Source organism: Physeter macrocephalus, chromosome 19, assembly GCF_002837175.3.
Source record: "Physeter macrocephalus isolate SW-GA chromosome 19, ASM283717v5, whole genome shotgun sequence".
NCBI classification, from domain to species: domain Eukaryota; kingdom Metazoa; phylum Chordata; class Mammalia; order Artiodactyla; family Physeteridae; genus Physeter; species Physeter macrocephalus.
The window spans coordinates 59,033,279-59,048,171 of NC_041232.1; the positions used below are offsets into that span (position 1 = coordinate 59,033,279).

Consider the following 14,893-nt stretch of genomic DNA (forward strand, 5'->3'; position numbering starts at 1 on the left):
CCCTGGGGCCCCGGTGGTTGAGAGCCCGCCTGCCGATGCAGGGAACACGGGTTCGTGCCCCGGTCCGGGAAGATCCCACATGCCGCGGAGCGGCTGGGCCCGTGAGCCATGGCCGCTGAGCCTGCGCGTCCGGAGCCTGTGCTCCGCAACGGGAGAGGCCACAACAGTGAGAGGCCCGCGTACCGCAAAAATAAACAATAAATAAATAAATAAATAAAAAGAGAGACCATCACAGTGGTTTCTAACTTATATAGCTGACTTTTTCCAACAGAGCCCCAGGGGTCTACAGTTAGGAAGTTCCATTATACTGAAATGTGGTGGAGTAGGTTACCCGTGACCTTGTCACAAGGCAGTGGAAACCATGGGACTCGATGTCTGTGAGCTGCTACAAGTTCTAACTTGTCAAATCTGGCAATGTTTCCTGAACCATAAGTCATCATCAATGTAGTGGATGAAAGTTCAGATACCACTGAACTGGGTGTCTCTTTGAATATGGTGATTTCAGGGGCAGCTGAGGACATGAAGTGTTTTTGACCCATTCTGATTTGTTTTCAGTCATTTTGAAAATTATTTCTTGAGCTTTGGCAGTTTTCCCTATTCTGTATAATATGAAGAGTCAGACTGAAAGGGGGTAGATGGAAGGAGGAGAGGGGAGAGCGAGAAAGAGAGGGAGCCTCCACTGACTTGGACTTCACATCTTGAGACCTGCTGTGAATTGAACTGTGTCACAAAATTCATATATTTAAGCCTTATCTTATGATTTAACTATATTTGGAGTAAGGAAGTAAAGTTAAATGAGATCGTAAGGATGAAATCCTGAGCCTCTAGGATTAGTGTCCTTACAAGAAGAGACACCAGAGACCTGATTTACTCTCTCTCTACCATGTGAGGTCCAGTGAGAAGGTGGTCATCTGCCAGCCGGGAAGGGAACTTTCACAAGAAACCACACCCTGTAGGAACCTTGATTGTGGACTTTTGAACCTCCAGAACTGGGAGAAAATGAATGTCTGTTGTTTAAGCCACCCAGTATATGTATATGGCAGCTGGAGTAGACTAAGACAAACCCTTTTTCCAGTTACATCTATCAGATAAGTGGAAAAGAATGAACAATAGTGGAAGTTTCTTTCCCAACTTTCTTTTTCTCTCCCAGAAGATTGAATCTCCATCCAACGACAGAGTAGAAACTTAGCGAGTGGAGACAAATGGTTCCCCCTGCAAGGCCTGTTTAGATCCACTTGGGATTTTTGAAGCTGGCTTAGACTTTAAGATGTTTCAAACTTGGTTGCCAGTGCACCTTCTCATTTCTCATGCTTGCAAGTGCAGCACATCTTATAAATGTTACTGATACACTCTGTTACATTGGTGCCTGTTAATGATTTTTTTTCCTTTTTGGTCACGTATAATTCTATTGATCAGACTGAATTCTGCTGATAAAATGGATCTAAACTGAATTTATTTAAACATATTAAGTCAATTGAACAACTGAAAATACTTGAACTTTTTAAAATCGCTTAGGAGAAATAAGGATTAGTAAAGTAAAATCCTGGGGCTAGTCACATTCCAATTTCCATTCTGCCAGAAGAAGAATAACCATGATCAGGTTTCTGTTTTGACAATATGCCATTTTTATAAATCTCAAGTCATCATTGGGCACCCACGGCATGTCTGCCCCCATGATTATGCTTAGAGAATACCAAAAATATGAGAAAGTAGCCTTGTAGTAGGAAGTAGTAGTCCTGGAGCAAAAAGAGTTCTAAAGATGAAACCAGGGAAGATATCTACAACAGAGGAGCAAAGTGGTCAGTTGCTTTGGTCTTTGAATTTAATCCCTTTGGCCGGGCACAGTCCCACCTTTAAAATTTGGCCATGACCAATGCCAAATTGCTGTCAAAGTTTGTTTAGCATGTCTCAGATCCTTATTCTTTGTATCCAGATTCCTTACCACTGCTTAACTCTTCTTGCCAAGGGGAAACTGAGACTTGATAAGTCCTAAGTAACTGAATGTGAATTAGTGTAAAATACTGCCTTTAATTGTTTTCCTGGTAGAGGAGAGAACACACTATGATATCATGCAGTATTTTCCAAATTGCTTACACAAGGACACTTATTCCTCTGCATGTTAGTAGAGATCATATTGTAAAAATTTTAAGTAGCTAAACTGTTTGGGAAAAAAAAAAGAAGTTGGTTCTTGACAGTAGAACTTCTTGGAATCTTTAATCCAGTAATCTGTGTTGTGAATCTACAAAAGAAAGAAGGGAGGTGATATACTATGTGCAGCATTTCCCAAAGCGATTTGAACATGGGACACTTATTTTGACCCAAGGTCAGAAGGGGTCAATGTTATATGAAACGAATTAACATTGAGAAAGGCTGCTTCAGTTGAAAACCTGAATCCTTTTGCAAGGCGGTAACCTTACATAGCTACAGTTACCCAACCATAAAATTTGGGGACTGACCTAGGTGATCTCAAAGGCTCTTTCCAGATGATTCTTACTATAAAATCCTTAGAGACATCTCTAAGGGCAGAATTTCAGACTAAGGGAAGAGGTATAGAGATATTTGGAGCATCTCCAATCACAACGACAAGTTTCCCACCTCCTTTTTGCCTATACAAAGGGCATTTCTGCTTATTTTGTGTGTTGGAAACTTTTGGGACTTGATCAGATGGAAGCTGGGTGGGGCAGCCTTCAGAACTCAGTGACTGGGGATACTGCTGTGCTTCCCTGGCCAGAATACAATTTTATTCTCATCCTCTGTAAACAGCGAATACAGGAAAAACACAGATGTTTTAAAACATACTGTTGCAAGGAGATTGAAAGTACTGTGCACTATTGTGGAGGGTGTGTATGTGGGGTAAAGAAACTCTATACATTGAGCATTTGAATTGATTCCAAAAGTCTGGATTCACAAAATAGTACATAGTGTTTTCTCTAGTTTGAAGTGTTTCCTTGGTTTCATGACTTCCTTATAGAGGGAGTGGATCATTCCAACAAAGCATTGGGAGGATGGGGAATATGTCTTGTTTGGAGTAACTTAAATTCAATTTTCTGCTCAGTGACTTTCCAGAGTGCTTATTCGGTAAGGCCTTGTATAGAGTTGTCTTTTCTTTTTTGTTTTTATTCCCAATCCTCCTTTAAAAAATGAAGCACAAGCCCAGTTGTACATTTTGTGAATCTAGCAGAGGCCTGTTTGTGAACATTGCCAGTGATGAACTGTTCTTATCCTGGTCTCAACTGACGCAGAATAGTGTGGAGTGAAGAGCAAGCTCAGTTTGACTTGTTTTCGTGGATCATCTTAGACTTAACCTTTCTGTCAGGGATCCCCAGGGCTTTTCAGCCTCTGTTCTATATATAGAAAGACATGTGGTCAAAGGGTACCTGTTAGTTCAGGGAGTTTCAGAATCTCCCTTTCAAAGGTCCATTTCTTCCATGAAGTTTACTTCTAACTTCTACACACTTCTTTGCCCTTTTCTTCCTTTGGGGTGCCATTATGCCTTTTAATTATCTTTCCTATTTCTGACATTTTACTACGTTACACCTAGATTATTCATGATTGTCACACCAGAAGACTGACACAGGTTATTGGAATCAGGCACAACTAAGCCTACTTTCTAACTCCAGCTCTTACTAGCTGTATAAACTTGGGCATGTATTTAATAACCACAATGCTCAGAAACCTCATTTATAATTGAAAAATAGTTGTACCCGCCTCATCAGGTTTTGGAGAGGATTAAGTGAGGTAATGTAAGGGAAACGCATTTGTACCACACCTGGCACTACATAAATGTCCCATAAATAGACGTTACTGCTATCATTGCTTTTGGATTATGGGAGGCATGTCGATTTTCTGAATTAAACTAATAACAGGTAGGTGATTATGACACTGATTGTAACAGAGTTTAAAATAACACTCCCTGTGTCCAATTCACTCACTCTCTGTGCTTTTTGCCTTCGTGTGTCCATCGTGCCTGAGTTGTATTTATCTCACTGTGCTTCCTCTCCTTTGTATTTGCCTGGTGGAGTGATAAGCACAAAACTGGTATTCAATAAATAATTGTTGATTACTAAATAGATTGATATAGAAAATGCCAAGAATGAGAAGCCAAGTGCTCCCCTTGGCTCTGGAGAACACGTGGTCTTTGGGGTACTGTGTACAGGAGAGAGTCATCCTTTATGGTCCATGGGGTCCTTGATTGTCAGACCTGTCAGAAGAGGCTAGACACCATTTATAGATTTGAAGAAAAGGCTCTGAAAAGGACCTCAGCTTCCTGCCTGTGAAACCCAACCCACTCTTGCTCCGGTCAAACATCAGTGAACATAACAATCAGTTGGGGAGATTTTGTAGCATGCAGATTCCCAGGCTGGGCCTGGGGTTACCCCCAGAGGTTCTGACTCTGTAGACCTGATGGGGCCTGGGAATCTGCACATTCTGTAAGTGCCAAGGGGATTCTAATGGCCCTGGTTTTCTGACCACTTTCTTAGAAACACCTCATCAGAGAAACACCCCCATCAGAGACACCCCTTCTGGCCCTTTCTCTGGTAAGGCTGAGTTTCCTCAGAATCCCAGGATGCAAATTAGTCATGATAAAACTTTATATCAATAGTTACCCCCTCCTTAAAGCATCAGGACATTTTGCTGGGTATAGCCTACGTACTCAGTCTCAGTGTCCTCTGGGTCCCCCCTCCATGGCCTCATTCCCCTTGCCCTGCCCCTCTGTGGAATGGCTGATGTGCCCTTGGGGTTCTGATTGCAGGGGCCTGGCAGGGCAGTGATGTGCTTGGCTTCCCACTCCCTGGGCCCTGCTGGTCCCTGAATGGGAAACAGCTGTCTGCCCCCACCGCCTACCCCACTCTGTTTACGCTAGTTACACAAAATGCATGCTGTTCTGCAAGCCAGATCCCAGCTCTCCCAGTTCTCTGGCCTCTGAAGCACATCCTAATTGGGTTTTAATCATGTTGGACAAACAGCTGCTGTAGGCCAGGGCCACCCCTTAGGGCACAGTCTTGCTTTTTGGGTTCAAAGCCTGATTGTGTGTTTCTGGGGACAGTGGGGCGGATGGGGAGTATCTGCTGCAGTCAGGGGCCCACAGTGCTGGGCAGTGTGTCTTAAGAGCGCCCAGGTGGACACATGGAAGCCAAAGTTTGAAGCCAGTACTCAGGCATCCCCACCACCGAGGAGCTTGTTAGAAATATAAAATCCCAGATTTCCCCTCAGAACTTGGGGCTAAGCTCTCCAGATGTTTCTGATATGTGCTTCAGTTTGAGAGTCTTTGCTTCTAGAGTATTTGAAGTTAATCCAGCCATTGAGTTTAGGCTAAGAAACACTTTTCTGGAGAAAGGAAAACTGCTGAGGGCCTAGCAGAGGTTGGTTTCCTCCAGTGTTCCAGGAAATGGGAGCTTGGCAGTCTGCTGCGACCAGGGGGCTGGGAGAATAAGAGTCCCTAGGAGGGGGATGAGGGTGTTAGACAGAGTCTGGAAGACTGGGAGGAACAGCCATGGGTTCCAGAGCCCACGTTTGTACCACATGGGCCTTGGAACTGGATGGGGAGTGACAGGGAAATAGGGCTGTGTGTTCAGAGCCCAGGCAGCAGTCTTCCGGTCAGAGGGCAGCTTCCGAGAGGGGAGGCCGAGAAGTGGGCCCCCCCGTTCCTACTCACAAGGCAGACATGCCAAGACGGGTTAGTCACTACTCAGTCTGGAGAACACAGCCTACCAGTGCTACATTTCCTGGGTCAAAAATGGTCTCTTTTTACTCCAAGCTCCCCTGGCATATAACTATTACTCCCTGTAGTAGTTACTTTAGTTAGGAAGGAGAGAAGGTAAAGGATCTTTCAGATTAAAAGATTTGCCTCTCTTTCTTCCTCTAGGGGAGTGAGTGGTTTTTTTGTTTAACAAATACCTGGTTTGCATATGAAAGGTGAGGCTTCCAAGGCTTGGCATGAAAGGAAACTAATTGTTCTTCATTAAGAAAAAGAATGAAAATTTTGCTGTAGGTGAGACCTGAATAGAAAGCTGAAAGGCAGGGCTGTGGAAGGGGGAAGATCGTGATTTTTAGGAGAATAGAAAGTAAAAAATAAAAATACAGGATTGGATTCCAGGAATTTGCAGAAAGTTGGGGCAGGCATCAGACCTCTCATTTAACATGAGGTAATGTGTATAAATCCACCGTATATAGATCTCCAAGGATGGTTCAGCTGAAATGTGGGTTACCTTCTATTTTACCTTAAGTATAAGCTCCCAAAGGTCTGGGGCCTCACTGCCTGGCTTCATTCCTCACCAAGAACATGATACTAGTCCTTGCCTAGAGAAAGCTCTAATAGGATACTATTGTTAATGGGAATGACAATACAGAACATAATTCAAGGAGTGGCACGAGGAAGTATACGGTTAATTGCTGGATAAATGCAAACTATACCAAGAGTATAGGTTATAAAAGAGTAAAGGCCAACTCAAAGTTGTGTGTTCAAAGGAGGGCTTGCTCAGTGCTTTGCAGAGTGCAGGAGGGGTATATGGGGATGGGTAGAAAATGGCTAATTCCAGAGGTGATTTGTGATCCCCCAGGAGTTATAGAAGAGGCACAGAGCTGGGGAGAAAGGGGCTAATCAATTCATTACCAAATGTCCTCAATCAACAGGGACCAGCAAATGTAAGAATTAATCAATCAAATAATTACTGTACTCATCAAATGCCAGGCAGTGTGGCAGGAACTAGAGATTCAGAGATGAAGTTAAGACAGAAATGCATACTTGCTCTCAAGGAGTAGGAAGTGACCAACAGTGTGAATGCATGAACTCGAAGACAGGGTGATACCCTGCTCAAGAGAGGCCCACCTGGGACACAGTGGAGACCGGAAGGGAGATGAGCTAAATCAAAAGGAGAGAGGGAGGAGCCAGGGCCATTCCCCGCAAAGGGCATTCAGAAAGAGAAACCATCTTCTAGGCAGGTGGGGGAGGAAAGCTAGCTTATGAGGTATGAGGTGGGAAGGGCAAGAGACCAGGCTGGGGTTGGGGGTTGGGGGGGGAGGGTATAGCAGACCAAATGGGACTTCTGGGAGCTTCTAGGGAGCTTGGATTTCACAGAGCAGCGGGAGGGAGCCTTCGAAGAGTATTACCAGGGAGGGAGGTAAGGGAAGTTGGGAAGAGCAGTGGAGAGTCAGATTACAGGCATGAAGTGGCCGCTTACTGCTTAGGACAGCTCTCCCTGGAGCCCACTTCCTTTCCAGGGAGGGCTCTGGCCGCCTGTGCATCTTGCTGAAGCCCTTGAGTGAGGTGCATTTTATGAATGTCATTGCACTAGGTCAGGCCTCAAAGAATTGTGAAGGAGGCAGCGTTATGCTTGGAACTGCCTTCCTACTCCCATTTCTCCGCACTCCCTGCCTCTTCCATTTGCTTCCCATGCTCCCCCTAGAATCTTCCCTCTGGAGAGAAAAGCCCATCTGATTAAGGTTGCCAGATTTAGCAAATAAAAATATAGGACTCCCACACATTTTTTTTTAACTCTAAGTATACATGGAACATACACTAAGCACGTATTTATTATGTATCTGAAATTCAAATTGGACCGGTTGCCCTGTCTTTTATCGGCAACCCTACCTCTGATATATCAGATAATCTCATTTCAGGGTTTAGAGGTCCATCTTATCTGCCTGCCCAATGTCCCTTTCCCATAAAGAGGTACTGAGGCACTGAAAGGTCAAGTGGTTTATTTGCCAAGTTCACGCAGGCCAGAACAGAGCTGTAACTTCCAGACGAGCTAGATGTCTACTTGACGACCTGTCCTCCGCGCCTTATTAGAATGAATCAGTTAGAAGTGTCAGCCTTCCCAGAGGTATCTGCATTTTTGAAAGAAGGCCCGAGGGCAAAAACTCCAAGAGTATGAATCTCCAGGAATGTAAATTCTGGTTCTACAGTAGATGTGAGGGAGGCATTCTGGTCCTGGAGCCTTTTTGGAATTCAGCTAATGCCTCTCACAGTCTGCTCTGGTGGCCAGAGGAGCCCTTGTGGCCTCTGATCCATCAAATAAGCATATGAAGAATTTGGCCCTGGACAGCAACCCCTTCCATTGGGACAATACCCTGCACTTTTTGGAGCACATTCTCAGACATCATTTCACTTAATCTTACAATTTAAGTTCTTTAGATTGTAAATGATATTTACGTACTTTGCATGTCTCCAATTTGGTTTCTGCCACCAAACAAAGAAGAAAAGTTTCCACAAACACTGAATTACATATCAGCTTTTTATAAACACTCTGTAGTCAAATTTTCATTCTTTTCTTTTCTCCCCCCTGCCCCTTCATTTTTTAAAATGCCCTTGCTTCCCCTCAGTTTGGTCTTGTTTAGCACACATCTGCTGCAGCATTTCTGCTGTGCAAGAGAGGAGGCTGCGTTGTCAAATCCAGAGACTGGGAGAACGGGGAGTGCCCTTGGGTGCAGCCAGGTCGAGCTGGTGCTCACAGGTGTGGGGTCTGTGAGCTTCCTCACCCCTCCCTCACTCCACTCTTTCCTTAGGATCCTTCATCCTCCTTCTTCCCTGCTCTGGAACAATGCTCTGAAGACTCTTGAGAACCATGGCTTGCCCACTCAAGAAACTTTGTCATAGTTTCTTTTGCTTCACAGTATTAGTCTAGTAAACTCTAGGCTTGATCCAGGTTTGTAACTGTCTATTTGGCAGATGAGAAAAAGAAAGACCAGGTTTCTGAATGTCCCAAGCCAGACAATATGTGACAGGCCACGCTGTCCTCGGCTCTTCAGTTCCTACCCAGTTTGGGTTTTGCTGTGACCTGTCCTTAGCAGATTCTCTCCTCACACCTGGCCTGGGAGGATCATGGCATTTGTATTGTTATCTTCCTGTATACAGCAAGCCACTGCAGTTGTTAGGCCTGACACTTGCATGCCTATTTTCCTGCAACTGTATGTGGCCGTGATTTTCTCACCGTTCATTTCCATTTCTTTTTTAGAATCTTTCCGTGTTAATTTTTTGAGTTGTGTGTGCTCTCCAGCCCCCACAAAGGATTTCCAGAGGGCACGACAGGCTTTACTCCACAGACAAGCACCTCCTTTGATGTCTTGGAAACCAGTAGTGCTGGTGCATCAGCATGCAAGTGCCCTGGATATAGGTCCCTGTGCACCCTGAGCAGTCTTTGATATGCGCTCCCTCCTTCAACTGATGCTGACTGTGGGAAGAAATGAGGAAGTGTGATGTGAGTACAGAGCAAGAGTGCTTCATTCTGGGTGGAAGAGTGTCAACCAGGCTTCTTGGGGGAGGCTTCTTTCCCCTGCATGGGAATTCAATTCTCTGCTGGCAAATTATCAGTAATGTGATCCATAGCAAGTCTTTTTCATTTTAAATAATTTATTACTATGACATATGTTTTATTTGATAATGAATATGGAATTATTATATGTTCTAGTCCCGCAGAAACTAAGAGAATGTGCCTTTTGTATACAGTCATCACTTAACTGCCTTCCTTGCCTCAGGAGGGTGGGTTGGGTGGGTGGGGGCCTGGCCTCAGCACACTAGGCAAAGCAGATGTTTTGCCCCAACCCAAGAGTTCCATTTGCTGCAGGCAGGACTGGGGGGACAGGTGCACTCATAGGACCAGTGTGATGGTTTCCCAGCTCTTCCTGACTCAGGTCTTTAGAGGCATTTCATTATTTCATGGAAAGTGTTGCAAGCCCTACATCTCCTTACCCATCCATATCAATTCCAAGACGTAGATACATGCTAAATGATGTTTTGATTATCTGTCATTTCAGATTATCTGCCCTAGAGTCATCCGTGTATACAGAGACCTCCGCAAGCACACTTCTCTTTCTGGGCACGCCTAGTATCTATTCGGCTGAATTGCCCACCATTCCCTGTTATGGGTTGTATGTGCCATGTTTCCATAATTCTCAAGTCTCTTTCCCAATTTTGCCTGTTTCCTCTTGCTGGCACGTGCCTGGTGGGCTCTTCCTCCTCCCTTCTGTAATGAAGATGCTCCCAGGTCCCTATCAGAAGCATCCCATGCCTGGCTCTGTCCTCCAGCTTTCTCAGTCATCCATAAAACATATTTTGTGAGCCATGTTTAACACCCAGCTGCATTCAGCTTAGCATTTTATTATTTACTCCATATTATTTGTCACATATGTTGATGTACGGGTCTCTCCTTGCTTATCTACTCCTTTTATACTGACATTTAGTACCATGCTGCACTCACTGCAGACACTGTGCAGTGTTTTCCCATTGATATGAATGGTAGGCTTCAATATAGAGCAAAACAGTGGAAGATTCTACCCTTTCCTTTATCTGAAACTTTAGCTTAGCTCTTGCCTTTATTCATAACAGAATGAGAAGGAGCCTGGGCCCTATGAAATAGCTCTTTAAACAGGTATCAGGGACATCTGGAAGCTCTGCTGCAGGTGTGCTGGGTCATTGGCCAAAGCTACACGGCCCTTGGGATGTGAGGGAGACACACGCTTGTGATAGTCATATTCCCTTTACAGCATCCCTTAGTAAGGTGATTTATTGCAAGGCCTTACTATTGCTGCTTAGATATGTGCACTCTAGCTGTGGCTCCTCCCTCCTCCCCAGCCAATGGGGTGTGGGATGGGCTGAATGGGAACTGTCTTCCTAGACCCTTCCTGAATGCAGATGAGCAAAGCAACCCCATTAATTACTCACGCGCTAACTCTCATTGTCTGCTCCTTTGGAAGACACACACACCCAGGCAGACCCACGCATACACCTGCTACACCTTAATAACATGATGCCTGGAGCTGACAGTTGTTGTGGCATGCGGGAGCCGCACACAGACAGATGTGACGAAGATGAACTGATCCCATTTTTAAGAGAATAAAATAAGCTCTTTAAAACTAATAATCGGGCTCTCTCTCAGGCTGATACACACTCAACTGTCGCTTTGAAGGATGAGACCCTGATGTGACTTCTCAGCAATAAATGATTTTCTTAAAATCTGAAAAAAAAAAAAACAAAACAAAAACACCCAGCCTTCTTGTTACTTCTTTCCAAAGAATTAAGTATTACACAGTAGACAGCTGGGACCTGGGAAGGACTGCTCCTAAAGAGCCTGAAATTCTCATCTGGCAGCATCTTAAACGGTTTAGGCATGTGAATGAACCACAGATATTGTGCTGCCTGAAGTGGGAATCAGGGTGAGGAGGCCACCAGGGAAGCAGCAGACATCCCCCTTAAACAGAAAGTCTAATCCCTTTTCTCTACTTCCCTCAACCCCAGGGGATGGGCAGGCAGATGTGCAGATATGGAAGGAAGGAGATTGATTCAGGAAGTCCAGGCAAAAGCTGGCGCTGCTGCTACAGGACTGCTTATCAGCCCACGCTGGCTGCTTGAGCATCTACCGGACTCCCAGCTATTGTAACAGGTGATACAGAGAATGGGGGACATAGCTCCGCGCTTATGGATCTTCACTCTCTTGGGAGCCTAGTCCTATACTGTGCAAAATGAGTTGCCAGCATTGAAGATAACACAAAGGCTGAGGCAAATGTGCAGTATTATGGGATGTCCAGACTGCCTGAGACGGTAACAAGGGATTGAGGACCAAGGTGTAGCATCCAGATAAGTGAAGATCTGAGATAAGAGGTAGACCTGAATAAGCATTCCTTCCTCCCTCGTATGGTTTTGAAGGGTATTTGTGTGTAGTAAGCACACTGTAAACACTTACTGAATGAATAGGTGGATGGCTGAAGGAGGGACTCAGACTTGGTGTTTGCTAGACATCCAGGAATGACAGAGAGGTGTTTAAACCTCCTTAGGAAGGGCAGGTGGAGAATAATCATAATAACATGTGACTACTGATAGTGGCAGGAGTGGAGACCAGGAAAAGGTCTTTCTGACCTTTTGGGGGCAAATTGTCTTCTTGATCCATATTGCTCTCTTATTTTATTTATTTACTGTTTATTTTTTCTCAGAGAAGGAGACCTGTGTTGGTAGTGGAATTCCTTCCAGGGGTTTTCATGGTTCAGGGTCAGAGCACTCTGATGTGTGTACACTACTGTCTGTGAGGCTTTTCACCTCTGTTGTCTCATTACTCCGTTTGACAAGGTCAGTATGGGAGATGTATAATTTCCATTTTCACAGGCTTAGACCCAGAGTCACAGACACGAACTGACTTGTCCAGGTTCTCACAGCCAGTGAGCAGCAAGTCTTTTGGCTCAAATCCCAGTGCATGACTGCTACCCAGCACCACACCTGCCCTTGCTAGACCAGCAGAGGCATGATGCTCCCTCAACAAAGGCTCCATGCTTGACAGCACTCCTCTTTGCCAAAGGAGTCTGCTAAGCCGGGGATGGCCCACGTTTGACTCTCTTTATGCAGTGGGTTAAGAAAACTGATCAATGTCCGCTCTCCTTAGATCTGGGCTGTTTTCCTATTCCCTAGGACTGACTCTTCCTTATTGTAATGATATTTTACTTCTTAAAATATACTTCTTTGTCTTGGGCCAGGTTTCACTAGCTGGAGTAAAGGAATTGTCTCTGGCTCTACTGGACAGTGTCCAGGCATCCGAAGTAATGAGAGGGAGTTGGGAATGAAGAAATCGCCCAACTCTCACATTCTCAATTCCCAAACCTGCCAAGGGTTTTGTAAAATTGTAAAGTGTATTTTTAGAACATAAAATGCATCTAATTCAGTGGCACTCAATTCTGGCTGTACATTAAGAATAACCTGGGGAGCTTTAGAAAATGCCCATGCTGGGCCTCACTGTGCCCAGGGACTCAGTTTCAATTGGTAGCGTGTAGGTCCTGAGCATTAAATGCTTTTGAACAGCTTGCAAGTGATTCTAATGTGTAGCCAGGATTTGGAACCTTGGATGTAGTCTATCCTTCATAAAAAATAAGGAAACTAATACCTAGAGGGTTTAAGCTTATTGCCTTATATTAGCTATCTATTTCTGCATAAAAATTATCTCAATTCAGTAGCTTAAAATAATAAACATTTATTACCGCTCAGATCTTCTGTGGGTCAGGACTCTAGAAGTAGCCTCTCTGCATCTGATGGCTTAATGGGGCTGTTGGATCCTCATCCAAGAGCCGTCCAAGGTGGCTCATTTGCACGCCTGACAAATTAGTGCTGCCTCTTGTCAGGACACCTCAGTTCCTAACCGTGTGGACCTCTCCATGGGGCTGCTTGAGTGTCCTCACAACATGGCAGCTGGCTTTTCTTAAAGTGAGTGGTTCAAAGAGGAAACCACAATACCTTTATGACCCAGCCTTGGGAAGCACACACCTCACCTCTGCCACAATCTGTTCATTAGAAATGAATCACTAAAGCCATTCCATATTGATGGGGAGGGGATATAGGCATCATCTTTTGCAAGGAGGAATATCAAAGAATTTGTGTTTTAGAACCACATGTAACTATATTTAGTGCCAGAGCTACAAGTCCCTTAACTACTAATCCAGTGCCCCATCAACTAGTCTCATCGATTGATTCTAAGTAAGGAAATCCCCATAAAATATTTAAGATTCCATCAATTACCTCCTTCCAGTGAATAGGTTGGTTCTTTAAAATATCAGCACCCAGAGAAGGGCCCCTCACCTGTCAGGCATGCGTGTGACCATCCCATCCCTGGCGTGATTCACTTCGACTTACTGCCTCTTTTCACCCATTAAAGTCCTCTGAAGGATCGGATTACCTTGCTAGTGGAAAAATGTGAGCTCCCTGTGTGATATACCGTAACTGCAACAGCACATCATATAATTTTCCCCGAAGGCTTGTTGCAGCCTATGTCGAGTCATTTGTATTTATGACAGCTAGGCCGTGATTTAGAGCGACCTCACTTTGATAAAAGTCATTTAAAGCTCATAAATATGGGTGACGTGCTGCCTCCCTGGCCTATTTTTTTAAGGAGAGGCTGAGATTTGCATTGCCATTCAACTTCCATTGTTCAGAAAAAGAAAAAGAAAGAAAAGAGTGAGGGAGTGGGCAAAAGGGAGGGATGGAGAAAGACCGAGAGAGGTGAGAACTTGCTGGTGCCCAGGACTGTGGAGTCACTCTCCCGGCCCTCCACTCCAGCCTGTCCCTGGGCAGCCTGGGGGATGTGAGGGGCACCAGCTCAGAGGGAGTGCTGATGAAGCACACAGGAGTGACTAGGTGACCAGACTTTATGAGCCATTTACTTCCTCTTTTAAAAGCATTGTTAAATCACAACGAAATTACAGTAAATTGTCGATTTTTATTGGAACAAGAAAGACCTGTAGCTTCACTCCTCACCACATTGCTCTCTGGGGACAGCTTGACTACCAGGTGGAGCAGGTGACTGACTACCTGGTTGTCGGATCTGAAGGGCATCAGCCTGGGACTGTCCCCAAACAGTATCTCACAGTGACCCGCCGGGAACCTGAAATTCCGTCATTTTAAGAGCCAACTTTTTGGTTGGAGGCCTGCACAGGCTACAGATTCCTAAAAGGAAATGCTCTTCAGCTTATCAGTTAACATGTGGATTATGGGAATTAGGCCCCCAATTGTGGGGGTGCCCACCAGGTGACAGAGACAGGACACGGGGGAGAAGTTGGAAGGAGAGACCACAAAATACACATTTACCCAATTTTGTGAGTGGGCATTGGTCTGACTACCCTGCCTATTTGTTGCCCTCATTTCCCATCTGCATCAGGGAACCATTAGAGGGTAGACCCTCATCTCTCTTGGTTTTCCATTGTTTAGTCAAAACCATTTGAAGATGCTGAAGTCATCAGCCATGGCCTTGGAGCTGGTGGGGACCCTGGAGAACCTCCTAGTGCAGCCCCTCTGTTCTGCACACGAGGAAATGAGGGTCCACACGCTGTGGGCCAGGAGACTGACTGCAGCAAGGTTCCTCAGCCCAGAGATGCTGTCACACCTGCAGGAGGCCCTGGTGAGCTCTGCTTTCCTTAGCTG

The 14,893-nt window shown here is 45.0% G+C and overlaps 1 protein-coding gene across 11 annotated transcripts in view; it reads left to right on the top strand.

Annotated features, from left to right (window-relative positions):
* SETBP1 (SET binding protein 1) overlaps nucleotides 1-14,893 on the top strand; it is a 381,792-nt gene that overhangs the window by 155,097 nt on the left and 211,802 nt on the right. For 3 of the 11 annotated variants that reach the window (XM_055080746.1, XM_055080747.1, XM_028480799.2), the window contains one exon: nucleotides 8,958-9,200. The exons of the other annotated variants lie outside the window; for them this stretch is intronic. In XM_055080746.1, the coding sequence (XP_054936721.1) occupies nucleotides 9,186-9,200 (15 nt within the window). In that variant the 5' untranslated portion in view covers nucleotides 8,958-9,185. The remainder of the gene's footprint in view (nucleotides 1-8,957; nucleotides 9,201-14,893) is intronic. 11 annotated transcript variants of the gene reach the window in all.